General features: G+C 43.4%; 1 protein-coding gene across 5 annotated transcripts in view; it reads left to right on the top strand.

The window, feature by feature from the left end:
• Nucleotides 1-27,851, top strand: part of FAM13A (family with sequence similarity 13 member A) — an 848,928-nt gene that overhangs the window by 501,372 nt on the left and 319,705 nt on the right. Inside the window, exon 1 of one of the 5 annotated variants that reach the window (XM_069230263.1) lies at nucleotides 10,674-10,954. The exons of 3 other annotated variants lie outside the window; for them this stretch is intronic. In XM_069230263.1, coding sequence (XP_069086364.1) covers nucleotides 10,926-10,954 — 29 coding nt within the window. In that variant the 5' untranslated portion in view covers nucleotides 10,674-10,925. Of the gene's footprint in view, nucleotides 1-10,673; nucleotides 10,955-27,851 lie in introns of those variants that run through there. One more of the 5 variants, XM_069230264.1, reaches the window with a different exon arrangement.

Raw genomic sequence — 27,851 nt, 5'->3', positions numbered from 1 at the left:
ATGTTTGTGTCTTCGTAGCTTCCTATCGGTCGCATTCAAATACCCTTGCAGATGTGGTGTGCCTCTTCATACCGGAGTCAAGAGGGTGTAAGGGATTATTTAATTTTTGTCAGGCTGTACTTTCCTCTGCCTGCCTGACAGAGATCTCTATGCTTTCACAAATGAGCTGCAGTCACTGCGTTTACTCTGAAGGCGTTCTAAGTTTGCTGAGCGCTTACCATATTTCCTACGGCCTCTCAGCAGAGTATTTTCTTTTTTTAAAACAAACTCCCAAAGGAGGAGTTTGTTTTTGAAAAGCAAAAATCTACTGGCCCTGACTCGTAGATTTCTCTTAGGGTTTGGGGTTAATTTAATTTTTTTTAAATTCTGGGCTGCCAGGCTTTTCTTGGCAATCCTGAACAGGACAAGAAGTACATCAGAATGTCCACTGGGAATGGGGCGGATCGTCTGAGGAACTTGGTCCGACTGAGATTGGACCCTTGGGCTGTCAGTCTAATTTTCTACCAGTGGGGTAGCGATATAGCTCTTTGTCCAGCTCTAAATACAGCAGTGGACCGTCAGTTTGCCATTGAGGGTACCCTGCACGCTTCTGGTGAAGTATGTTGTCCGCCAAACTCTAAATAGCCCCCCTTAGTTGTATATAACTGCCAACTCTTTCTTTACCAATTTCTGTTTCTTTGGTTTACCTCTGATTTTGCATACGTCTTCTTTGTGCGTAGAGGCTTCTTGGTGCAGTTTTCTTGCATTCATGTTCATCTCTTGCAGATATCAAGGACTGCATTTTGTAAGGTGGGGTATCATTATCTGAACTGGGGACCTTCAGCTAGGTCTTCCTGTGTCCTCTGTGAATAACAAGGTACCTTCATGGAAGAGTCACTGCTATTATTCTTTAAGATAGAGAGGGGAAGTATCAAGTTGAAATCTGCCATAGACATGGCACAAACACTGGGTTGGTGCTGAGAAGGAGGCAAAGGAAACTGAATGTTGAAAGTTAAGGAGACAATCGATTCTTATTTTGTATCAATCTGACTTTACTTAGGGTGAATTATAAACACACATATCGTGGCTGTGAGAATTCAGTAGCAGTCTCAGATTTGACTAATCATTAAATTGCTAAATAACTGGAGACAGGCTAAATGGGACACACAGGAGCTGCTGTTACCAGTTGAAAAAAAATTGAGTCTAGTTTAGCTGTACTTAGGTTTGTTGCTCCAGACGTTTCAGTGAAGGACAGTATCCAGACTCAGCCCGTCTTTTAGCCCAAAGCATATCTACCAGCAGCCTGTCGCACTTGTCTCCCCCTACCTAAAAAGAGTGGTATAAGTGACGTATGGCATACTCAGCCCTGTCTAAATCTAGGCTGACCAGCTGTGTACATGCGGCTTCCAGCTGGTGCCAGATCCTAGGGGGCCTACTCCGTTTATGTATAAATTCAAGCTCCCTCACCTTCCGCTTCAAGTCCTCCCGCTTTACTTGACAAAGTTTGTCAACCACAGAGATAGCTATTAATTCACCCTGAATAACAACTTTAAGTGTCTCTCACAGTCTGGCTATATTTAACCATATCATCAAAGGTCAAATAATAGGTAATGGCTTACATAACACGTTAGACTACATCTGACCGATGGAGAAGGCTTTTGCACATTTGCCATGGGTGGGGTATATTTTAGGATGGGGAAAGTGAAGGGCAAGTGTCACAGCAGCATGGTCCAAAAGGGTCTGAAGTTCAATCTCGACCACTGCCATCCTAGCCTGAATACCACTCGTTCCCAAAAAGTGACCAAGGCAAGCATAGGGTTTGTGTGTGTGGGGAGGGGGAGGTATAATCTCTAGTATGTGGGTGCACGACCCTCCATAAATCATGTATTCCCATCTCTTTGCAACCAGTTGGCACACTCCTGCGAGATTGTCCCAGTCTGGTCATACCTCTGCCCAGACTGGTCGACCTCATTACTAAGCACAAGGATGAGGTCTCCCCCAACCAATATCATGTGATCCGGAGAGGCTATCACCTCTGCCATAGCCCGATTAAGAAAGCGTTCTGGATTGTCGTTGGGGGGTGTAAACAGCCACCAATAAAAAGTTACGTCTGTTATGTGTAACTGATGAGCTATGAGTCGTCCTTTCATTTCAGAAACTCCACTGTGCCCTTAAAGGAGTGAGAGACTAGAATAGCTACTCCCCCGCTGTTGGTGGTGACCGAGGAGAAATACTGATACGAAGAGTGTTGGGGTTTCATTCTGTGCCAGCCCCCAAGTTTCAAATGCATCTATTGCAGAAGTCCGATATCACTCCCAGTTTGTTCTAGACAGAACAAGATAGCTTTGCACATGACTGGGCAGTTGAGCCCCTTCATATTCAAGGGTATTACCTTCAAGTCCTCGTGGGCAACATATAAAGAAGGCTGATGCTGTTCAGCTGGACCTAAGGTAGCCACCATCATCACACAACTCCTCAGTCCCAACCCTGGTGGTATTTGGGGCATGAGAAGAAGCAGTGTGTAGGCGCATACAAAGAAAGCAAGGAGTGAGTACCAACCCAACAGAAACCCCAGTAATTAAGAAAGAATAAAATAAACCACAGAACATTCAAGTCTCCTGCAAGTGCCAGGTAAGTCCCAAGGGTGTCCTTGGGTGGGGTGTGGGGGGGTCCACATATGTCACATCTGTTGTTGAGAGACATGGCCATCTGCCCTGGGGCCAGCTAGTGTACCCCATCTTGCTAGGGACAGTAAATGAAGTCCAGGACCATGCAGGACCATGCAAGTATAAGGGCGCCACCAGTCTGTCTGGGTCACCAGTCAGCGAGTCTAGGACGGTCTTCCTGTCCAGGGCTATAATTGCTTGATTTGGGTACGAGCCTGTAGAGGATGTTGGGACCTCCCACCAATGAGTGTAGCGCTGCCTTCCACACCTGGCGTCCCCTCCTCCAAGGGGATGCTCAGTAAGTGGCCAGCCTCCAAGAGATGTCTTTTGGTGGAGTTTCCCATCCCATTGGAAGATCAGATGGAAGAGTTGTCCCCAGCTGTAAGCATTGCCTTGTTTCCTGAGGTGGGTTGTTACTGGCCAGAAGTCTCTGCATTTCTGAAATGTCAAGTTGGAGAGATCTTGAAACAACACTACCTTGTGGCCTTGGAACTGAATGTGACGATCATCCCTTGCCTTCCATAGTATTGTTTCTTTTAGTTGGAAATCATGGACATAAGTAAGTGTGTCAGTAGGACAGTTGCCTTCCGTTCTCGTTAGGCCCACTCTGTGCGCTCTGTCCAGTTCCAGCTCTGTATCTGCTGGTGAGCTCAAGATCTGTAAAAGAAAAAAAAAAAGAGCCCCTCTATAAGTCCCAATGTCTGTGCCGTCTGCCTTAACTGGTGCCTCACGGATGATGATATTGTTCTTACTGGAACAATTTTCAAGGTCATCTGCATGGGCTTGTAGGGCAGTCTGCTGGCTGAATAGATGTAACACCTCTAGCTGAAGCTGTTTGAGCTCCTCTTGTCAGCTAGTTTTGGGATCATCAAGCATTAACACTGTCTCCCACCTCCATCAGGCCCCTTTCCATCTCTTTCCGGACCTGTGCAAGCTCCTGCTTCACCACTTTAATATTTTTGGGTAAAGACTTGTATAAAGAATCCACGAAAGACCTCGTGACCGGGCCCTCTTCGTCACCACCCTCCCTGCTAGGCTGGACTTCTGGAATTGGACAGTCTCCTTCATTGGTGTCCCAGTGGACCGGGTGAGCATCTCATTAAGTGACCTGTCCTGTGAGCAGGAACTGTAGCAGCAGCCCGACCGCCGTCAAATGTTGATTAATTACTGCGGGGAGGTGTCTACAGTGTCCCAGGCCTCTCCAGTCGTCATTGGCCTCGTTTCAGGTCCTGGTGTGTGGTAGAAGCAGCTTCCGGCAGTGGCTGGTTGGGCCGTGTCAGGACTACAAAAGTGTCCAGACTGTCATCTTCTTGACCACGCCCCCGTGCGAAAGGTTAAGAAAGGCTTAACCATGCTTCAGGCCCTAGAAGATCCCTTCAAAGATTGCTTATTCCAATTTAAAAGCTTCATTAGTTTCAAGCTTCACTGCTTCATACACAAGGTTATGTTCATGTTCACCTAAATGCCAAAAGTAGGCCAAATGCTCCGAATGTCTGTTATGTCACAGTATCAAGGGCAGCTTGAAAATCCTCCTGCTCAATTGCCACATTTTGGAAAAAGAAGCTGGAATAAATAACTTGCACACGTTTGAAAGGAACCTAATTAATCAAACTTTTAAAACATCGTAAACCTTTTCTCGGTGCTTAAGCTCTTGCTCCTGTTTTTTTTTTTTTTTTTTTTTTAAACTTTCCTTCCTCTGATTGTACTAAACTGCTTAATTAACTCATAAGAGTTCTGTTCTATCACTCACTGTGCCTTGTAATGAGTTTGCCAGATATTGGTACGGGGATATCGAGGGAGATGGTACCTTCAATTCCAACAGGTAATGGGAATAACAACACAGACCTGGGAAAACTGCGTCCTTTTAAATTTATTTTCCCCTGTTCTGGGGAACAGAGCAGATCATTTTCGCCTGCTCATCGTCTTGGATGAGGTCAGGGCAGGCCCTACCACTTAAGATTGGGTGGGGTGATAATGTTTGCTCTCTGGTGCTGTGTAGGTTGAGCAGGGGCCAGGCTGTGCTCCAGTACGCAGTCAGTGTCCCTGGCCGCGGTTTTCCTAGGTTTGTATTCGCACCTTGGCCCATATTTATACTTTTTGACGCTAAACTGCGCTAACGCAGTTTAGCGTCAAAAAATTTAGCGCCGTCTAACGCCATTCTGAAGCGCCATGCGGGCGCCGTATTTATGGAATGGCGTTAGCCGGCGCAAGCAGACCGGCGCTGCCTGGTTTGCGTGGAAAAAAACCACGTACACCAGACAGCGCCGGCGTAGGGGGAAAATGGCGTATGGGCGTCTTAAAATGGGGCAAGTCAGGTTACGTCGAAAAAATCGTCGTAACCCGACTTGCGCCATTTTTTTTCGACGCCCATCCCCCATCAACATGACTCCTATAATTGTAAAGATAGGAGTCATGCCCCCTTGCCCAATGGCCATGCCCAGGGGACTTCTGTCCCCTGGGCATGGTCATTGGGCATAGTGGCATGTAGGGGGGCACAAATCAGGCCCCCCTATGCCACAAAAAATAAAAAATAAAATACTTACCTGAACTTACCTTAATGTCCATGGGATGGGTCCCTCCGTCCTTGGGTGTCCTCCTGGGGTGGGCAAGGGTGGCAGGGGGGGTCCCTGGGGGCAGGGGAGGGCACTCTGGGCTCATTTTGAGCCCACTTGTCCCTTAACGCCATCCCTGACCCAGGCGTTAAAAAGCGGCGCAAATGCGCCGTTTTTGGCCACGCCCACTCCCGGGCGTCTCTTTTGCCCGGGAGTATAAATACCACGTAAAGGCCTGGGAGTCATTTTTTAAGACGGGAACGCCTCCCTTGCATATCATTAACGCAAGGAAGGGGTTCACGCTAAAAAATGACGCACACTCCGGGCACTTTGGCGCCCGAAGCGTCTAACGCCAGAGTATAAATATGGCGTTAGTTGGCGTTAGTTCTGCGTCGAATTTGCGTCGAAAAAAACGACGCAAATTCGGCGCAACCAGAGTATAAATATGGCCCCTTGTGTCTCCAGATTTGCAATGGTGTGGTTGGGAGACACTGAGCTAGTTGGAAATGGTGCGAGGCAGTACTCCACCCACACTTCATTCTCTGGGGAATACACTCGCTCGGGAGAAGGGCCTGTATGTGAAAACTTTAAAAAATTTGAAAACAGGATTCTCAGAAAGTGACTAAACTATTTCTTATACCGTGCAGGAGAGCAAAAGAGAAGCTGTTGTCAGCAGAGGCTAGTTTACCACTGACTCTGGTGATGAATATAAAAGGAACTAAACTCTCTGGTCAAGTTATACACAAAGGGACAGGGTTATTGGTGGCGTTACAATGGGGCACGTAAATGACCCCCCTTTGCCCTGCCTGCAACAAGCGAGTAACTTGTCGTTAACCTGTGATTTCCCTGGAGAAGGTATTGATTTCATCATTCGCTCCCACCTACGCCTCTCCGTACGAGTCACTGGTGCAATAAAGGAATTACTCGGGCAAAGTTCAAACATAAAATTCGCAACACAGTTAATATTTGTTGTAAATATCAGTGTAATACTCTGTACTGAATTGAGATTAAAAAAAACAATCACTGGCACAGGCCTGAGATTGCTGATTCATGTCCTCAGTAATGTCTTCCACGGTACAGAAATAATGCCTAAAATTGCTTTGTTTTGAAGAAACGTGTGTTAAAACCTTTTCATCAAATACATGCCTCTTTTGGAGAGAAAGATTACTTAAGGGGACTGGGACAGCCTGCTGGTGGGAACAGTAAGAACATGAAGCTTGTACAAGTTTTATCCAGTATACAAGCGGTCCCTTTACATAGGAAGTCCAAATCCAGACCTTCTCATGCATGGCTATCCATACATAAGTGCCTTCAATGTTTATTCTGCAGAGCCTCTAGTGCCTCTGTTGGAGCATCCAACGTCTCTCTTCTGGCACCTGAAAAGCTGAGAGAAAGAGCACCCTCCTTACCCTGCCTGTGTATCAGGCTGTTCCCATACAATCACAGAAGAGTCCTGAACTCCAGCAGCCTCCTCATGCTAAATGTCCGAGGTCCAGATGCGTCAGTGGAGACGACTGATGTTTCTTTGTTACATAATATAGCCTTAGAACCCGCCGTAGCGGGTTCTACCGGCCATTAAAGGCCTGCTCCTGCGTTAAAAGCCTGAGCCGAAGGCAAGGGCCTTTAACAAGGGAAAAGCCCTTTAGTGGCCGGTAGAGCCCGCTACGGCAGGTTCTAAGGCTATTAGAACATTCTGCCACTAGAGGGCAGAATGTTCTATCAATTAAAACAAATTCCTCACGAAGCCCGTCAGGGCTGCTAGCGCAGGTGTTTTAATTAAAATGTATTAATGAGTGTTTATGTATTTTGAATAATGAATTTATGTAGAAAATGAATAACGTAGGAAAAAATAATGCACGCATTTGAAAATGTGACCTCGAAGAATGGCCACCAATGTTCAAGAAAATGTACTAAATAATGATTAATATTTATGAAATATTGAAAATGTTCTAGACTAATGCAGTAGTATGTCATATTAAAAGTTATGAAGTATGCTCCAGCTTTATTAATTGTAGGCCTTAACCTAGCAAGTATCTTGGCCTATCTTGCCAAGCCTCATGTAGAAGCTGCATTTCTTAGCGTTTAATAAAAATACTGACCGAGTGAATTAAACTGTGAAATGTCCATTGTCTTGCTAAAAATGCTTAACAGAAGTTTTGATGAGAACCAACTGCAAGGAGATGATGTTCCCGTTAGTGTAACATTTTAGGTGTAATGTGTGTGAGACTGACTTTCTCAGGACGAGAACAATGAAGATACTGACTGGAGCTGAAAATGCAACAATATTTTTACCTGACAAGCCGGATGATAACATCGTAAGACGGACCAGTCAACTGCATGTGAATAGTGAAATGTTAGAATTTATAGATTTGGTATAGAAATATTATTGGGTAAAGTATGAATGTACAATTAACTGACCAATAGGGAATTAGGGGATAGTTTAGGTGACTTTGATATAACAACGCAACAAAGGAGAATTATTCAGACTTATTGAGAACTAGAGAGACTTGAGAGAAGAGACTTTGGAGAGGTTCGAGATTAATTCTGTCATTGGGCTCATACTCTCTGACTGAGCGTCTGATGCTTTGCTGATCGACTGATGACATGAGGACGAAGACTGATTCTGCTTTGCTGACCCATACCGAGGATAGGTAGATGAGACCCGACTGTTATGTATTTCATGCCTTTTCTTTCTAGGTACCAACTGTGCTGTTTTTTGATAGATTCATAGCTAGATGTTTTCCAAATTTTGTGTTACTAAACGTTTTGCATGAACCCCAACATGCTGATGCTAATCTGGTGCTAGTTAAGTGCTCTCACTAATGACTGACGATTACAGGGACTAATGATTGATGAATTACCTTGCTGAATTCCATGCATTTTATATCTTTGTCGCAACTGACTCTTCTATTGATTTGCACATTAGCTCTAGAATGTGTTGCGGTTCAAGCTTTGATTAGATTGCGTTTCTTCCACTGCTTTGGACAACCAGTGCTGTTTTTATATGGGTTTCATTTGATTTTGAGATTAATCTACATTACTTTAGCATTGTTAACATAGGGAAATAAACTTATTAAACTTTTATTAAAGGTGTGGTTATTCATGGCTGAAAGGTCATGGTGCGTGACATTTACTGACTCACTTGATTATTGATTTTATGGATTACAAATTGTTATTGATTATTGTGTATTGACTATTGATTTATGTACTCGAGCTATGGTAAGAACTTTTCAATAACGAGTCAAAAGGTTCCTTGACCTATTTGCGTCCCTTGTAAATTTACTTATTAAGGTCTGACGTGCTGACACTGCCCAAATGGCTGGTATTAGCCTTCTGCTCCAACATTCCAATGTTTTTTCTTTCTGTTTCTCTTGTTGTAATCTATAACATTGTAATCTCAGTGGATAGAAATGTTCTAATGCCTTACACCCCTCCTGCCTCGGTCTATACTGGTTGTTAAAAGCCCTCTCCCTTATTATAGGCATACACTGTGGCTCCGGCCTATAAATCAAATTCAGGGCCTCTAACAAGCATTATAGCCCCCAGAAGCTGGCTATAATAAGCTCCCGGTCGATATTATATCCACAAACATGCTGTATGGTTTGCAAGGAGTGTTGATAAAGGACAGTGCACACACAAAACCTACTCAGTGACCTGCATGTTTCAGATTCAAGTCCTGCAAGAGGAGACACCTCTTTTCATAATTAGTAACATGAGTGCCATCCATTCGGGTAATACATTTGATTATTAAAGTGTCTAAATAGTTTAATAATGCCGCCTGACCATCTCATTCTAGCACGTACAAACAAGCACATCGGTGCTGAACTAGTGAAGGCAAATATGATTGGGACATGTATTATGTACGTTTCATTTCTCTTGTGCTAAAGCTGTGCTGTCAAGCTTCTGCTAATAGCTGTGGAGCTGCGAAACAACTGTAAGGCTTCACTAAGATAGCATTTGGTGAGCTTTTAACAGTGGTGAAGGGGATGAACTATACACGATATAATATAAACGACGCAATAGTCAGAAGTTACCTCTGTTGATGAACCAAGTCGCCTCATTTTGCAAGCATGATTTAAGAGGGGGAAAAGCACCCCGCTCTCGGTAAAAGCGGGACATGTTTTAATTTATAGAAATGCCCCGGGATGTTGACACTGTCCTCGAAAACTCAAGACCGTCCTGGGGAATTCGGGACGTCTGGTCACCCTTTTTGCCACTTTGAAAGCGTGAAGGCCTCCTGCATTCTGTAGCTGGATGGATAGAAACTCTCTCTATTTACAAGATATATACCTGATAAGAGTGTGTTGTATGCAGATTAAGGTTTCTTTACTTTATGGGTTTACTGTGAATACTTTGCTGAATATATGATGTGTATTTATTTTTTTCTAAAGCATTCCATGTCGCGTTTCTCTTACTTAAGAGCGTTTATATGCTGTTGACGTAATCTGTTAATCACGATGAATGCTTTATTGGATCGCTGGATAACGGTTACAGATTAGGGGTCTCGCGCATTCTGTAGAAAGATGTCAAAACTTCGCTATTTACTAGATATATACCTGATAAAGGTGTGCTTTGTACAGAATAAGGTTTATTTACCTTATTTATGGGTTTACTGTGTATACTTTGCTGTATATCAGATGTGTATTTATTGTTTTATAAAGCATTGCAAATCGCCTTTCTTTGAATTCAGAGCGCTTAGATGCTGTTTTCGTAATATTTGGCTATTATATTAGAAAGCCGGATAACGTTTACAGATTGCTATGTCGTGCGACTACATGTTGAATTGGTTCTGTTTGTGGCTGTGGGTGTATTGCGAGGTTTAACGATAGATACCCTTCTTCCTAGACCAGCATGTTTTTTTTTCTGGTTCCTTTACATTACTTTACCTTCGAACCATGTCCCACACGGCACTGTTGTGCATGAAAGAAAATAAAGACGTGAAACTACTAGGCAGGGCACACGTAGGATGCGTTTTCCCAACAGAAGCGCCGAACCACGTGCGTGACTCCTTCGAAAGGGTTAACGGGGCTGTTGTTGGCTGCAGGCAGCAGCAGTGAAAGGCGCTCCCCCGGGGCTGCTACGTGCCGTGGATGATGTTGCCCGTCCGGGATGGTGTCTGCTCGTAAACGCGGTGTACGTGCGCTGCTGGCACGAAGGGACACACAAGATAACTTGACTGGACTATGTAGGGCGTGTGCTTTCAATTGGCGTGTTGGTGAAAGAGGAAACACATTAATATGTATTTTGGGTGGGGTATCCATCAGGGAGTGGCGACTCCCAGCTGCCTTGTTTTCTTCACTGTCAACTGCATTTCCTTCCTGGATTCCTGGGTACGCCACAGGCCTTGTCGTGTATTTCTATTGGCTACTTATCCCGATCGGCATTCCCGGCCACTTATGAGCGAGTACTGAATAGCTTGGTGAAGGAGGGGGCGGGAGTCTGTTTTGCTTCTCGCCTCTCCGATTGGGTAGTGGGTGTATGCAGCGGGGTAAGGAGGGCAGGCTTGCTGCGGCTCCTGCACGGGGAGCTGCTCACACTGCTCGGGGAGGCGAGGAGCTGCACAGCTTGTCCGGCACTTTTCTGTACTCATACCTTGATCCACATTCTGCATCGTTTCCCCCATCGTCTCACGCAGCATTTAGCCTGGGGATTCTTGTGAACATTTGAGGTGGTCTGGGAGTCTCTTCGGGAGACAGAGACGACTTCTGCTATTCTTGCGAGCTCTGGTATGGCTTGTGAAATCATGGCTCTGCAAAGGTACAGATACAATTTAATTTTTATTTAAATCAATTACGTATTTCGTAACATGTTTTTTTTGTATTCCTGTCTAACCGATCCCTTATTTCCCTGCAGCTTCCAGCCCACAAACCTGTAATATTGTAACTGTACTCACGAAGATCTCTAGTTATAGATCATTAATGGGAAGGACATGTGACCGATTCACAATACAGAATTACCGAGTTACAGAATCGCACATTGGATCTGTTTACTTTATGAGGGCATTAAGGCTCCATTTCCTCCTTGTTTATGCAATATTTCCTCCACCCATGCCTCGCATTAAATGTGTTGCATGTACCGCTGCTTTACTTTAGAACCCGTAGATTGTATACCTCTTCGGTAGAACCTCCAGATGCCATGTATGAGTCCGAGGGGGGTACAAACCCCCTCCCCGAGTTGATATAGGCTGTATAATGTAAAAAGGAGTACTTAATTCCACAGGACCGAACAAGACTAAATAATAGGTAAGCGCCGCACTCGAAAGGCCTGCTGTGAACTATAGTACACTTCTGAAGTAAGGGTTTTCACTAAACCATAAAAGTGTACTTGATGCTTCAGATTTATAGGCGCTCCCTTCTTTGCAAGTTGATACCACAATTAATATTTTATCGTCTTTGTCCTATGCCACTCTTTGCCTCCCTAATCAAAAACGTTGTACAGACAGATTGTATCGTGAAACTGAAGTGCGGTGGCTTTGTTATGCTACACGAGATAACAGCTAATGAAATATATTTAAATAGAAAACTAGGAGATACATACATGAAGGCACCTTCTCTTAAGAGCAATAGGAAAACATATTTTAAACAATGTATGCGAAAAACAACAGGATAGAATTGATATTTGTTTGATATGATATTGCCAAAAGCATATGCATGTAGGCATCCTTGTAGGAAAAGTTACGTCTAGTGAAACCTTTGGGTGTATCAGTGGTTAGGAAGGGTCTTTGCAAGATTAGCGTAAAAAAAATGTGATGCTAATCCTGCAAAGCACCCAGAGGCCCATTGTAACCAACGGAAGCCTCCTTTTAATGCCTGCTCTGAGCAGGCGTTAAAAGTGCCGGGAAAAAAAAAAAATTGCCACCCTATTGGGGGGATGCCCCCTTTGCATACATTATGCCTGACGTAGGCACAATGTAGCGCAAAGGGTTACAAAGTGGTGCAATACATCCATTGCACCACTTTGTAAATATGGTGCAGCGTTTTTGGCCTTCTAAGACCACATTAGCATAAAAAAAATGCATCAGAATCTTTGGTGTTAGTCAGGCGCTTTGCAGGATTAGCGTAAAATAAATAAATTGATGCTAATCCTGCAAAGCACCCAGAGGCCCATTGCAACCAAGGGAAGCCCCCTTTTAGTGCCTGCTCTGAGCAGGCGTTGAAAGTGCTGGGGGAAAATGACGCTAAGAAATCTGTCAGATTTCTTTGCGCCATTTTTTTGGCCCCCTAACCCAGGGAATGCCACCTTTGCATACATTAAGCCTGGCGCAGGCATAATGTAGCGCAAAGGTTTACAAAGTGGCGTAATGCATGCATTGCGCCACTTTCTGAATATAGCACCTCGTTTTTGGCCTTCTGATGCCACATTAGCGTAAAACAAAATTGCGCTAATGTGGCGTTAGAATGGCCCTAGGGGCTCTTAAATATGCCCCTATATTTTATGTGAATAGCTTAGTGGATTAGTAAATCCAGCCTTTACAAGTGCTTCAAAACACATGAATATATGTAAAAGGGGAGCGATGGAGAGATGAGGGGTACATTTGCCGTGTGGTAGTGAGTGAAACCAAGAAAGAGGTTATGGGGTGGGGAGCGGCAAAATAAACTGTCGCACAGGGTGCCACCAGTCCTAAAGCCAGCCCTGATGTATCTGTACTGGCCTGCAGTGGGTCAGTTCCATCCGTGGCTTTTGTGAAGTACTTGATTTTGTTATGCTCGTGCCTCCTTGACTAATTTTACTTATGCACCTTCTTTCAGTCCTGGGCCTCCATTGCCCTTATATCCTTCAGGTATTTAAATGCAACTATATCTTCACTCCCATTATTTGCACCCTTGGAACATTTCCATGTGAAGACGCTATTTCATTGCATCCAGTATCATTTGAATTCGTTTCAGTAGTCGACCATAGGAATTGACCTGGTCAACGTTGGAACCTGTGAATTCAGACATGTCAATTCACAAATAGCCTCTTTTTGAATGGCAGAGGGTGGCATACCTCTGCAGCAACACCACCACGGCCTTCCACGTTGGCTCCAGAGCCATAAAAAATATAATGGCATCTAAGTGGCAAGATGGGTTTGAAGGATTGTCATTGATTGTAAATGTTAATTAGTACTGCTAAAAGACAGATTCTGCTGTGAGTGTGGCACCCATGCACCTTGAGCATGTCCGATTTAATGAGCTGTGAAGTTTTTTGTTGCTATGGTGGGTGAGGGAGGAGAGCATTACAGAATTGCTTAAATTTTTCCTAAAGTTTTCTACCAGTGGCTATTGCCTGCCCAGTGTACATGAATGGTAAGTGTCTTTAGGAAGAAAATGCTTCTGGGCACCTTAATAGGAAATTGTTGGTGTATTCGGTCTGAGCTGGGTTAATACGATGTGTGCTGTTGTAAAGGTGGTGTGTAATAGATTTTTGTGGGTACTGCACCTGGATGTTGACTCCAAGATACATGTCATGTTGTTGATGTATTGTTTGTAGAGGGGTTTATATAATGTGCTTTGTCTGATGCAGTGGAAGTTGCATATGGAGTAGCTAGACGTTTTGGTGATCACCCTTGCAATAATGAATATTCATAAACAATCAATAGCAACGTGGATTTCCTCTCTGTCCCTGAATCCTTCTGTCAACTGTAGGACAGAAGCAGAAAGAATTGTGTTGAACAGTGTCCTCGGGAGCAAGCGCTCCAGCCCTGGGCTTTAATTGAACAACATATTGCATTGTGGGAGTTCTTCTTTTGCCCCACGTCAATTGAATGGATTGAACAAAATTACCGTATTACAGTGGTTTTCTACAGAAAAACTAGGTCTGCTGTGTTATTTTTCTAGTTATTGAAAACCGTCGGATAAGCTTAGTAGAAGGGACATGCAGCATTTTCCCCGCCTCCGCGCTTCTTTGCTCTATAGGAATGCATTCATGGACTCGTTTACTCATTGTTTTCACAGTTGGTGTATGTTGTAAAGGTCGTTTCTTTGGCTAATGCATTTGCTTCAAAGATCTTGTGAAAGCTGTACTTCAGAGATTTGAATACCTCTTGCTGTTTTACATCTCTAAACTTTGCTAAAATTAGCAAGTCAATCAAGTGATTATGGTTATAGTTTCACATCCTGAAACATTACCCTCCAGTTGTCTGGTACAATGGTTCGAGGTCATTGTTGAATATTGCATGACATCAAGCGCGCAACAGGATTGATTTCAGTTTTGCATGCTTTACACCCTTTGATAGATTCCCTTGCTTATGAAGTTGGTACTTGGTCTTTTATACTGGTTTTAGAACTTTTTAGATCATTTTCTTCAATTTAGACAGTTGAAAACTATGGTTCTGTTTAACAGTATTTTCTTCAGCATCCATCCATCTCGCTAACATCGCTTTTGCAGATTGCAGTTCTAATCTCTGAGACCTCACCTTCTCAATATGCCACTTGGACTTTCTGTTTGTTTAAAGTATGTATACCAGTAGTTTATCCAAAATTTTGAATATTTGAATGGGAGCTTTAGCTTCTCAGGACTTGGCTGTGTAATCTGTACAAGCTTATTCTTTTAAGGAAGCAAATTCGGTGTTAAAAAGAAGCACCACGAAATAGGACAGCGGATTTGGAACAAAGTGTGTGGTTGTTTGTTTTAATTTAGTTTTTCTACAAACTGCAGGATCACTACTCCATGATGACGCTATAACTACTATGGAAAAATTGTTGCACGTAGTATCTGCCAGTCTAATTGTGTGGATTAAAACAAATGAAAACATGTTCCTAAATAGAATAATTTGGTTCCATACCTTGTAGAAGATCATTGTCTGTTGAATAACAAATGCATGAATGTCTATATTGCATCTTGTAACTGCCCAGCACCCAATATTCCTGGTGGAATGGGTATACAGAATGCAAAAGAGATGACTTTCGTGTGCGGGGGTAGGGTTGTTAATCTAAAGGAGAAATGGTTAGGCTTCCTATGGTTGTTGACTGGAATCTCATTCAGTAGGTTGTTTAACTTCTGGCCTGTAACTTGTTGGGGGGCAATGGATTAGATTGTGGTAGCAAGCGCATAGGACGAATCAAGTTGGCAGTATTTTTCTTGTAAGGTATTCTGTAATTTCAGTAAATAATTGAAGTGTGGCTGACGACATTAAGGAAAACTGTTGCATGCAAGGGTCCTCCTTAGAGTGACATGATGAAAGACCTTAGTTATTATTCACAAAGCTTTAGTACATGTGGAGCTGCAGGTTACTCCTGGAAATTGACAATTAAATTGTTCTTATTTACATGGCAATCGTAGTTAATTGACTTGACAGGAGTGGCATGCAGGAGGCGGCTCCTTCACTATGACGAAGGAGCGTTGCCCCACTGGTTGTGCCATAAGCATACAAATAAAATAATAGATCATTTTATTTGTCTGCTTCAGGCACAGCCAGCAGTGCAGAGAGGGGCGGGGTAGGGCCACGGGAGGTGGGGGAGTTAGGACGGGAGAGTGCACCTAAGTGCACATGTGTGTTTGGCTGGCCGTTTGAGGTTGGCCAAACACACATGCGCACTTAAGTTTCTCCAGCCTCGCTGTGTTTAACAGCGGGCCGAAGAAACTGCCCAGGCCCCAGGGCTGTGTCTGAGCTGCTGTCACTGCTGCTCATACCAATCCTAGTGCTCCTTTCTTGCAAGCTTTTGCATGAAAGCAGCACCAGGATTGTTGGGGAGCCTGTGCTGGTGTCCCAGCAGTGAATGCTGGAGCACCAGAAGAAGAGGAGCGCAAGGCGGCAGAAAAGGAGGCAAGGTAAGTTATTTTTATTGTATTTTTTTATTTTTACCTTGTCTCTGTCCCTTCCCTTGCGTTATGCAGCAGTCGCTGCCGGTGGCAGGTTTCAAGTCACACAAAGGTGATCACAGAACTAGGTGTAAGGGAAGAGTTGGTGTAGTTAAGGCAGATGTTCATGATTGTTCTCAGAGATAGTTTTGCTGTCTGGAGTGACATAGGTTAGTATGAGCAGCACTGCCCACTGCTCAGATCTGTACATAGAGAGTATTTCATGTTTTTTAGTTGAAGATGACTTTAAGGCTTTTGACCTTAGTGCTCAGTGCGATGGATTTACTATGGTGACTTGATAGGCAAGGTTGGTGGGGCGATAGGTGTTGCTCGAGAGTTTAATTTTTTTTATTTTGTTATGGTATACACACAATGAAGCACAAGTGTCTAAAGCATCAGAATCTGAGTTCTTGTCTTCTGTGTCGTTGCACGATTACTTGACCACTAGTAAAATTGTCCTTTAGTCTTTCCCTTTCCCTGAAGTAATGTTCTCTGCCAGAAGCTGAAGTGTCAATGCATATGAGACATTTATGCCTTTAAAAAAAAATGCAGGGTATGTAGATGGATTATTTAGAAAGATGAAAAAGTCACAAGGTGGTTAAATGCAAGCCTAATGAGACTTGTACTAGTGTTTTTTTTTTTTATTTGTTTTTTTTAGGTATTATGCCTTGCACAGATGAGTGGTTACGTAAAGATGTATTGATATTAGTGAGACACGGGTACAGAAAGCACATTTTTTTCATATGGCATGGGACTACCTTATGTCATAGTCTCACTGTAGCATCTGCAGGGTAACTGCCAGCTGTGGGTTGGTCACGAGGGCAGTACTCGACTTTCCTTTACCAGATCAGAGGAAGGCCGCATACTGGAGACGAAGGCGGTGGGTAGCACCAATCCTGCTCATATATTTTTTTCTGGCATCTGTCAAGTGCAAAATTTGAGCTTCAAGAAGTAGCATAGTTTCTGCCCTCATTACAAACCTTACCATTTGTTCTTCTCTTTTAAACGGGCAACGCTCTGATGCCCTTTTGGCTAGAGCTGCACTCCATAAATATCCTAAATATTAACAAGTAAACGAAAACCTTAAGCTACATTATTCCTCTTTTTCCTCCCGAGAGGTATTTTTCAGATTAGCTATATTGCAAGATTTGTCTTGTTGATGCTTTTTGACAAGTCTGGAGTTTTTAGTGTATAATCTATGCACTTTATTAACGATTTACCCAGCTTGTACGAGTTGCACGAGTTTTCGTTACAACCGCAAACTTGCTCCCGTTCCTGGTCAGCTGTTCACTTGTTTTGGAAACACGTCTGATATTGGTGGCATGATACCAATCAGGCTCCTGTTGCGTTGTTTCCACGAAGTTTGGGATGAAGCATACAATTAGGTATATATTTGTAAAGCATACAAACCACGGGAGCTTAAATTATTCCAGGAATCTCTTGACGTTCCTAAAAGTACAGCTGGCTCTAGGGTGTACAGATAGATGTCTGGCAAGTCTTCCGCGGAGGCCTTGTTTCTTAGCTAACTTGTACAATGCAACTTGAGGGGCGCATACTGCGTGTGATCGAACAGCAAACTTATCAATCACCATATTTTCGACTTGTATAAGACATTTCTTCTACCGTTACTGCAATCCCAGAATCGTGCAAAAAAATTGGGAGATGCTGTTTATATAAGAACATACTGTGCGTGACTGCAAAAAAAGTATTAATAATGAATCAGTTAATATCCATGAACCTCAACTCAAGAATGTATGAAGTGTGTACATGCCTTGTGATTGCAGTACATCACCAGAGGTGTAGGATGCATCATAAAATTGTTTCGTATTTGCTGGAAGTGTTTTTATCTCCTTGGAAACACTTTCACAGTGTAGCTATACGCATGTTTAAACATCCGGCAACATTTCAAGGAAGTTATTTGGCGACATATACAGATTGCCATACATTCCAGATAAGGCCTTTCCGGCAGTGTTAGCAGTTACACAGCATCGCTTTAGGTCTGAATTAAAGGCGCATTTAGCTGGGCAAACAGCATCAAGTAACATAAAAAATCATTCAAAAAACACATACCTACATAAAGAGTATTTTGGGTAAATACCCGGCCTGCTTTTATGCGCTACTTTTTAAGTTAATTAGGTTCGCACTTCAGTAATTGCAAACTCCTGACTTGGTGAATGAGGATTTGGGTAGCCCTTTTCTCCACATTTAACTTCCTCCCCCCTCCGAATACAGCATCGGACAGTGGGCCAGGCTGCTTCAGCCACTAGCCCTGTTGCATTGTAATTGTTTTTTGCCTGATCAATTACAGGTTTGCCTAAAAGAAGTGCACTTCAGTGCCAATACATAACTTGTATTTTGCCAGTGTTTTGCCATTTATTTATACAACTTTACTTCTTATTTATGTTTAATCATACATGTGAATTTGCATTGTTTTTAGATTAAAGTCAAAGCCACGAGTACATTTTCTTTCTCCGTAGTGTATTTTCTTGTGATGTGGTTTAAAACTATAAATGATTTGTAATCTTTAGATTATTATTGCAAGTGTAGTATGGCTGCCGCATTTAGACAGTAGCATGTTTTTAAATCTTATTTTTGTGGTATATGCTTCCTACATACATTTTAATTGACCCCACTTGTAGAGGCCAGTCCTACTGGTATTCTCAGTGATGGTTTTGTTTGACAGAAAGACTTGGCAAGGAGTTAAATGTGCCACTCTTAGTATCTTTCTTTTGTTGAATCAGCTTTTAAGATAATCTGTAATCCTTTAATTAGTTTCTACAGCCTTGAACCACCACTTTCAGTGAATTAGTTGCAAGTGCATCACAAACCAGTAGTCTCTAAGCACTCGTCTCAGCCTTTGTAGATCTTCATTGCCACTTAACTGACAGCTTGTCTAGCTCTTTTAGATTGCGCCAAATACTACTACTTGGTCAGACATATCTAGTTTAGGCCAAATAATCACCAATTTCAGATAGATATGCCTTATCTTCAGATCCTCATAGATATAATATTTATCTATAGCCAATCACAGATAATGTTGATGGCTCTCCTGTTCATCTTGTGTTCTTCAAGGCAGGCTTAATGTATCGGTGCTGTAGCCACGAATCGTCCAGCTTCTTCAAAACCGTTTTGCTACCCTGACCCCCATCCCATTCCTGGTCTATCTTGTCACATTTTTGTATGGGCTAACTGAAGGGTACATCTGATCTGCTGCTCTGTCTCATTTGTTCATTTGTTTCGGCTCCATGAAGCCCTCTTGTGCCGTTATGCTACCATTGGTGGTGTTTGAATTAGGTTAGTATGTGTTTCTGTTATTGTTCTTGGTTTGTATGTTAAAACATGCTTTGGGGTGTGATAATCTGTTGCACTATTAACGTCTCCAGTTGGTTTTCTTCCAAAGAACTGAACCATGGTTTCAGTTTTTTGTGGTCCCCATAATTTCGTGGGGACCCCTGTGACTAGCTCATTGGCAGCTGGGTTCGTTGATTTTTAGTCACTTATTCACTCTAGTGGTTATGCGTTTCTTCTTGTATTATAGTGATTCACTGGCACAATGCGTTTTGCAGAAAATGAGTTTCTTGCATGAAATATTTAGAGGTCTATGATTGCTGCTGAATTAAACACCTCACCCATAGGTAATTGTGTGCTGTGGGGAACATACTGGCGGACCCACTAATAGTCACAAGAAGCTTAAAAGCTGGGAGAAGATTTTGATCGTTAGATGTTATGCACAATGAGTTGTAACAGTTCCTAGAGTCTTAAGAGCTTCCGGCCTGCTCCAGTCTTAGTGAACGCTTTTGGTGTGCTGAAAGTACTCCAAGTTCTGGCCAGCGCAGGACCGTAGATCAGGTGGAGTGAGTAGGATTAAGTGGAACACAGGCTAATAGATCTGCTCCTTGGGCTGACTTTCACGCCGATACTCATTAGAAAGGCAGAGCCAAACAAGGAAGAGCAAAAGGAATAGTGAAGTTAGTCTCCCGGTGTATGAGTGTGTAGATATTTACTCATGTGAGCCAGGGAAAGTCTGGGACAGTGCATGCATTCTCCTTTGCAAGACGTTTTCTTTGCTAGAAGGGCTTGCAGTCTGCCCATTGCTTACCATCCATTGGCTTCATTGTCATTCTTATTTGCTGCCCAATAATTGGGCAGTGTGTGCTGGCGTCACTGCCTCTTCTTCGGCTGGAGTCGGCATCAAGCACAGATTGCTTCAGCTTGATTGCTGTCTATCCACTGATTAAGGTGCTATTATTTATTATTATTTTTTAAATATATTCTTCATGTTGCTTCTTCTCCCTCCCACCCGCCAGACGAGACCTACAAAGCGTTATGGTGCCTCCAGCAGTGGCTGCGTCATATCTCTTTTTAACCGTCCAATTACCCATTCCCTTCCACCCTCTCTCCTGTTGTTCCTGCTACCCACCCACATTAGGAAACGAAAAAGTGTTCCCCAGACCAAAGAACAGGAAACATGCCTACCTCTCGTCTGTGTTTTTTTTTTTTTTTTTTGGTGTCCATTCCAGGTTTCATCATCTTCCAGGTCCATTAAAGGCCCGCTCCATCGTTAAACGCCCAAGCCGAAGGCGAGGGCCTTTAACAGGGAGCGGGAATTTAATGGTCGGTGTAGCCCACTTTGAAGAGCTAAAAGGCTGTTAGAACGTTCCGCCACTAGAAGGCAGAATGTTCTAATAAATAAAAAGAATGTCTCATGAAGCCCGAGGGGATTTCAATCCATGAGGATTTTACTCACAGCTGTTGCTGTGTGAAAAACATTACAATTTTGGAGCTCCGGGCTTCTACCAGCTGTTAGAAGTCCAGAGCACACCATTGTCTTCACTGGAGCTCCCAAGATTCCAGTGTTCTAATTAAGGTTGGTATTTGTTCTGTTTGCTTATTTTCACAACTGCTTAAGCATTTTCTTGAATTGTATGTGGTGATGTTTTGGCTGTTACTTGGTTTCAACCATGACTGGAGTAAAGTGCAAAAACATTATTTGTCCTGTTTATCGGTACTTGTGAAGAGATAAGCAGTGCTCTGGCCTGCTTTTATTTGAAAGTTTTTTCAGCTAATTAGGATTGCGCTTCAATAATTGCAAACGTCCTGGCTTTTAACATGCTGTGGTATTGTTCCATACATGGACGTGCTTTTCTAGATGTAACGACGCAAATATTTTGTGCGCTAGCTAAAAATGCTATGCTCAAGCCGCCTTTCTCTCTTTAAGCCTCAATTACTCTTAGGTTTTTGCGAAATGAGGATGAAACACAGAGAAGAGGGGTGGCCAGTTTTAGAGTGGCGGTTTGGTCTACTAGTAACGCTCTTCCTGTTTTAAGGTGTGGTACATTAGAGACAAAAGTCATGTTTCCAGTTACCAAAGTTTAAATCTTAACTGTGAAAAGTAAAAGTAATAAACTTGATTATGGGACAAGGTTAAAAAGAAAAAGTGCTATGACGTGGCCAGCACTGGACATGTCATAGCACTTTTTTAAAAAAAAAATATTTTAATCGTGCTGCACAGCAACTGCACTATTGTACAGCATAGTTAAGACATTGGCAAAGCCAATAGCTTGCACATAGACGAGACCTATTGGCTTTGCCAATGCTTGTTTTTCTTTTATCTCAAAACAAATCTGAACTCTTCGGCTTCTCTCTTTCTAGTCCCTCTCAGTAGGCTGATCTCCTGTATATTAATTATACTTCTAACTCATCGTTTCGTCCTAACATGGTTGAAGTATTGATGTCTGCTCTGGCAGAGGAAATTATTCTGAAAAGGTTTAGCAAAAATAGTTTAGTAAATGTGAGTATTTTTTTATTTTTAAGATAAAACATTTGGCACAATAATTATTTTTCTCCCCAAGGACATAAACAACAGTGAAACTTAATAACTTAGAGTTTGGCACAGAAATTGGCACACATCTTATTGTGATTAAAAGTAACATTGCCTTGACCCACAGTAGGTCAGTTACAGGCCTCTTTTTTTTTTTTTTTTTTTTTTTTATCGTTCATTCGTAGTTGCAGCTTGTCAGACACTGTGGACAAAACAAGTAAAATGTGGAGTTGACATATCATTTAGGAAATGTTCAATAAACGTATATTATGGTTTTAGTAACTCGTGCATTAAATTGACCTTGTAGTTAGCAGTCAGACACTTCTGGATACTCTGTCCTTTAAATGCCTATCGCCGTTGATTGCAACATATAGATCAATTGTATATGTAGAAGTCCTTGTAGTGGTGCCAGTCCTCGTTGTATGTCTGACCTTGTTCTGTCTTTAAGCCGTCTCATTACATTAACAGTGATTTTCTTATTTTGTGAGTATGTGCCCCTATGCAATGGTGCTCCTTGGCCTTTGGTCTTAGGCTGCCTGTTCAGATGCCTCCTTCAGCATCTGTCCCTGCTTGCTGCACGGCCCCGATAACGGGCCCGAGGTTGCAGAGCTCTCTGAAATTTGCCTAGGTAAGGGCTGGATTATCATTTTTGTTTCCTTGTTTTCTCAAGGTGTCTGTGCAAAAGTATTTTCAAAGTGCGGTCAGACTCATGTGATGTGTCTTCCAGAGATCCGTGGTCGCAGTAGTGCAGTCTTGACAATACAATGCCTTTTTAGTGAGTTTATATTGGGCGTGAGGGCTTTGAAATAACTCCTTACATTCAACTGGAAATATTGTGAATATTTATCACTCTCGGAATTCTTATGTCGTTATTTTTAGGCAGGTGTGATCAGGCACCATGCCCGCCCCTTTACAAAAAATAAATAAAAAAACTAGGTGATGGATGGAGTGCTTGAATTAACTGCAGCTACTGGCGATTGCCCGGGCTGCATCCTAATCCATAGTTTTTGCCACACCAGTTTGGACACAGTCTTATGCAAACCAGTCTTGATGCTGCTTCTCATGAGAACAGTCCAGCCCAAACTGCCAGGCCAGGTCCTCCCTGAACTGGAACACAAGCAACCTAGGACCAGTTTCACCCCTTTACAACAGCAGGTGCATCCCCTGAGCTGTCTCACATCCATTTTAATATGAATAGAAAAAAGTGATATGACTTATCTTCTCTTTTCCTTGTCCTTCAGGGGCTTCTCTGTGCAATTCTATATAGGGCTATCATTAATTAGCTGTTTTATCAAGGAGGTGTGTGTATTTGCAGTGGTGGAAAGAGATCCCTTGTTTGGTTCCGGGGAAAGGGGGTGGGGGGGGTTGGTAACACAATTTGGTATGTACTATACAGAAAGAGTGAGGATTGTGGTTTATTATATGGATGTGCGATCTGGCCATGTAATAGACTTGCAAAACTGTCTTGGGTCCAGTCAGGCTCGTTTTGTAAAACCTTTAGCTCAACCCTGGTTAGCTGTAACTTTAACAGTTAGCAAAACAAAGGAACTAGTGTCTTTCTTTGGGTGACCAATCTGGACTCGGACGGCACTCCCGTGTTCAGACTTTCCGGGTAGGCTACTTCAGCTTTGATGGCCCTGGTGCTAGTCGTTGGTCAGCTGACAGACCCTTGAAGTCTCTTCTTTGGTCTGTGTCTCAAGAGTATCTTTTCCACTAGCTAGGAGCCACAGGCACAGTCCTGTCTTTGCTGGCCAGAGGTGCAGCTTTTGCCAGGTCCATGTGTTAGCAGGGAAGTCCTTATTTGGTCCTCTTTCTGGTCCAGATGGGATTCGCAGTTCAGGGCGCCATATTTATGCCCATAAAGTGCCTTGGGGGATGATGCGGTCACTAGCCAATATGCTACCAGGATATCTCCTACCCTGTGACAACTTCTGGCTATGGGTGCCATCTAGCAATCCCAGAGTGCACTAATCTGTCCACTGTCAAGATTAATTAATTCTTCTGTGATGTTAGGAGCTTGGCAGCCCACTGTATAGGTATGGCTACCTGCGGGCTATACATCCATGGGGAAAACCGGCTTGGCCACTGGTCTCCCCTCGCTGTTTCTGCTGCCAACCTATCTACCTGAACAAAGTGGCAGCCCTTCTGGTTTGTGATCACCACCTGCCCACCAAAGGCTTTTCTAGCTCGCCTTTTGCGCCAACACTCTGAGTGGCTTCCTGCAAGAGAGAGGTGACACCTTCCTTTGTAGTAGGCTGCTGTTGTTCCTGAGTCTGGGAGTCGTTCACACTACTCCCCAGCAGGGCAGAAGGCTGTCTGGTGGCGAGCAATCATGCACGGCCACTAGACAACTGAGTTACAGAGTGACAACTTTCTTACCTTAAAAGTGACATTAAATTCTACTTGGTCATCCAGTCGGGTTTAATGCCACCATTAATTTGATAACTTGAAGTATCCATTTTAGTAGTGCCTATCAGAAGTCAGCCGGACTGTGAGGTCAGCCAGTAACTCTTAGTCAATGAGGTTACAAACTTTTTTTGCACAAAAACAAGGACATATCAAAAGTACTTAGCCTATATAAGAATATTCGACTCCCTGCTTTTAGGGTTCCATGGGCGTTCCTTAGGAGAGACTTACATATATTGTTAAGGGAAGTGAGAGCTTTGTCATTGGTTTAAATGGCAAAGTTGAACTAACAGTTTTAAAACTGTTCTTTGAGGCTGCAGTGGCAGGCTGACAGCCATTTTGTACTTTGTCCCTCACAGGGTGGCACCACCAGTGCTGCAGCCCTGGGAATATACTGTGTCTTATGTGCCTTGGGCACTAGGGACTTACAAGTAAGTAAGCTTATGCCAAATGGCGGTAGCCAATTCAACATGCACTTTGTTAGGGGTTAGAACACTGGCATTGATGGTTAGCAGGCCTCAGTGCATTCTGAGTCAGAAAATGAGCAGCAGTCCAGAACTTTGGGGGTGATCCAGAAAAAGGTATTTTCTTAAAGAACAGGAATATTTATGCCCACCCCACTCCCAAACTTGCAAAACAAGGAAACATAACAAAAGTATATTTTGTTTTGTTTTCATTGAAATGCAAAAAAAATGCATGTTTGGGGTCTTCAAGGGCCCAGTAAAGGCATCCGGGCTCTAAATGGTGTATGGCACACAGGAAATGGATTTTAATGTTTTTAAAGATGTGTGTTTTTAGATTTAAAAGCCCAGCCTTTTAATTTGAACAGAGAAATGTTAAAAAAAAATAAAAAAAAAAAAACGATATTTTTGTTGATGATAACGGCATTTGGCGAAAGTGTTTAAGCCATTTTGTGCAAATTTTTTGCTTCCTTGGGGGGCTTCTTTTAGAAATACTAATTACTGTCGGAACTTGTGATGGATTGTTTCACCGATAACCTGTGGCTATTACTATGCGGTTACTGGGTGCCCTCTTGCAATAAGCACATTAAATTCTCAGAAGTATGTTTGTGTTCGTTGTTTTTTTTCTGAACGTGGGAGTGGTCTTGGTTTGCCCGTGGCATCGAGGTGTGCAGGCCCGGCCCGGTCAGTGCTGGATAACGTCTGCTCCAGTTTGTGATTAGTATTGGCACTGCATTAGATTAAGATGGGGCGACTTGGCCACTTTTACCCTGAGTGTTGCCCAAACTGCGTCCCGTCCGCCAATTTCAAATTTCACGTGGTCTGTCAACCCGGTGCATTGAACCATGCTCCGTACCAATGGACCCTCTTCTTACAGTCGTTTCTCGCTCCTTACTGTCTTGGTAAGACAGTGTTTTGGTACAGAAGGCCGGTCCATCGGCTCTGGGTTTCCCACCCCTGGTTTTGCGTGTCTTTTATGCATTTACCGTAATAGCGACCTGTCACACAATGATCTCAGAGCTCTGGTATGGCGGGACGGACTGGTGCGGATTCCAGCACAGAATGGCGCCTTCATGACATACAGGCCAAGGCTTTCTCCTCTATGTAGCGCTCTCCCCTGGTCCCCACTGCCTTTCGTGCTGCTGCTGCTGCGTCTCTGGTGCGAGGTACTGACCTGAATTGATGCGTACCATGAATTTCTTTCAACACGTTTTTCGCATTGAAGAAAGCACGTTGTGCAGATTCAAACTGCAGGAAGGAGGCTGAATGTGAATAGTACATACTAGCCTTGTGCCTTAGCTGACTTTTTAATTCATGCTATATACAAACGAAACGTGGCATTTCTTTTGAAGTACAAGCTAGGTTTGAGCTACGTTACACGCAAAAACTGTGAATATACAGGTATCGACACAAAGAAGAGGAGAAAACTCCGTTGATACTCACTTCAAAGTTTTCTCCTCTTCTTTCTGTCACGTTTCGTTTGTGTATGCCATGAATTAAAAAGTCAGCTAAGGCACAAGGCTGGTTCAGTGAGCTAAGCGCTCACTGAGGAGTGTTATAGTCAGTTTCGAACCCCTGCAGAGGAGATTGTCTTTTCATGTTGAGGTTGGTAAATCTAGTGTCATTAAGTTGAATCATACTTTTTTTGTACAGTGCTACCAAGCCACAATATACTGTGTGGGACGCGCTATATGAAATATTATTTCTGTGTGTTTTTCTAGCCCACAGCACTAGCTTTCGTGGTGTATTTTGAAACACTGTTTCAGTATTGGATGACGAGATTAGGGCAAGGGCTTGCATGTTGCTGTTTCTACTTCTGTCTGTATCTGGAATACAAGTTTTAAGTCTCAGCCATTACTATTAAAACCACCCCATAAGCCTTCTCCTTGTCTCAGTTTGATGAGATGTTACAGAATTACGCGAACCATAAGGCAACCATTCGTCGGTACCAGAAGCATTGTGCACTCAAATTGTTTCACCTGTTGAGACAACAGTCCCAACACTGTTTTTGTTTGTTTGTTTGTTGTTACTCTGAAATAGTGGGTTTTCGAGAAGAAGCATCAGTTGGTATATTCAGTTTCCAAGCTTTTCTCGTTTTCTTTCTGGAAAGCTTTTTATGAACTAAACACAGTTTTTGGTCTTGCGGGAGCTTCGACCTCCCTGCACCAGCTCCCCTCCCCTTAAGACTGGACAGTGGACTCTAGTGGCTGACCCAGTACTAGCATCCTCAGCCAAGTCCACTGCATTGGACGTGAGCCTTGTACATGGATCTCTTGCATGTTGCAAGGGACGCAGCTGAACCCACGAAGATAAGAAGGGCTAGTGTTGAGAACCTCCCACTTTTCTTTCTGTGGCTAACATCCAGAGTTCCAAGAAACTAGCGTTCTTTAGGGGACGCCTCGGACCATATTATGCAAAGTCTTTCACGGGCCCCTCCCGTGGTTTCTTAAACTTAACAGACGAGGGCTCATGTGCCTGTGCGGCTCCTTCTGTAATATGGATCACGCCACGCAGGCGCAGAGGTACGTCAGTACAATCACAAGAGGCCCCTCCTGATTTGTATGGTGACGTGGCCCCATGCGGATGAAGTAAACTTTTGCCATTGAGCCAGTGCCATGTTGCAGACAGTAGCATGTCAAGCCGTCCGGAAGTGCACTGTTTGCTCTCCTATGAGGTGGCATAGTCCGTGTTCCCCGAGGGTGCTTATTGCACCCCTCTGCTGGGAATCCCTTCAACCCCCTTCAAGACAGTCTGGTCTCTAACCAGTGCGATTTCAAACTCCAGCTCTTGCGCTAATGCACTCTACTAAAATGTCAGGAGTTCGTGCTTGCGCTGATGATGGCTGACCTTTTAGTAAAATGAGCCGCACTGTCTCACCCTGTGGCAGGTACACTGAGTAAAGGGTGCATCGTGGCACATGTCGAGACAGTGCACCTAATATATAATTAGGGCCCTAATCCGAATGTCTCAATTGGCATACCTGCCTCTCCCCAGGTTCACCCTTCTCCGGAGTAACATCATACCCAGGCAAAGAGTTGAAGGGTTTACACAGTTGAAGGCTCGAGATCTTCTGTTGTCTTTTTTTCTAGGCACTCTTAGTTATGTTTGCTCTAATGTAGAGTAATAAAGCATTGCAGCTGAGTGCTACAGTGATGGTTACCTTCGAGGCTGAGTCGGTTAACCTCTT

This window comes from Pleurodeles waltl, chromosome 1_1 (genome assembly GCF_031143425.1).
Source record: "Pleurodeles waltl isolate 20211129_DDA chromosome 1_1, aPleWal1.hap1.20221129, whole genome shotgun sequence".
Taxonomy (NCBI): Eukaryota; Metazoa; Chordata; class Amphibia; order Caudata; family Salamandridae; genus Pleurodeles; species Pleurodeles waltl.
The sequence above is the reverse complement of the archived record's forward strand: the minus strand, read 5'-3'. Positions and strand labels throughout refer to the sequence as shown.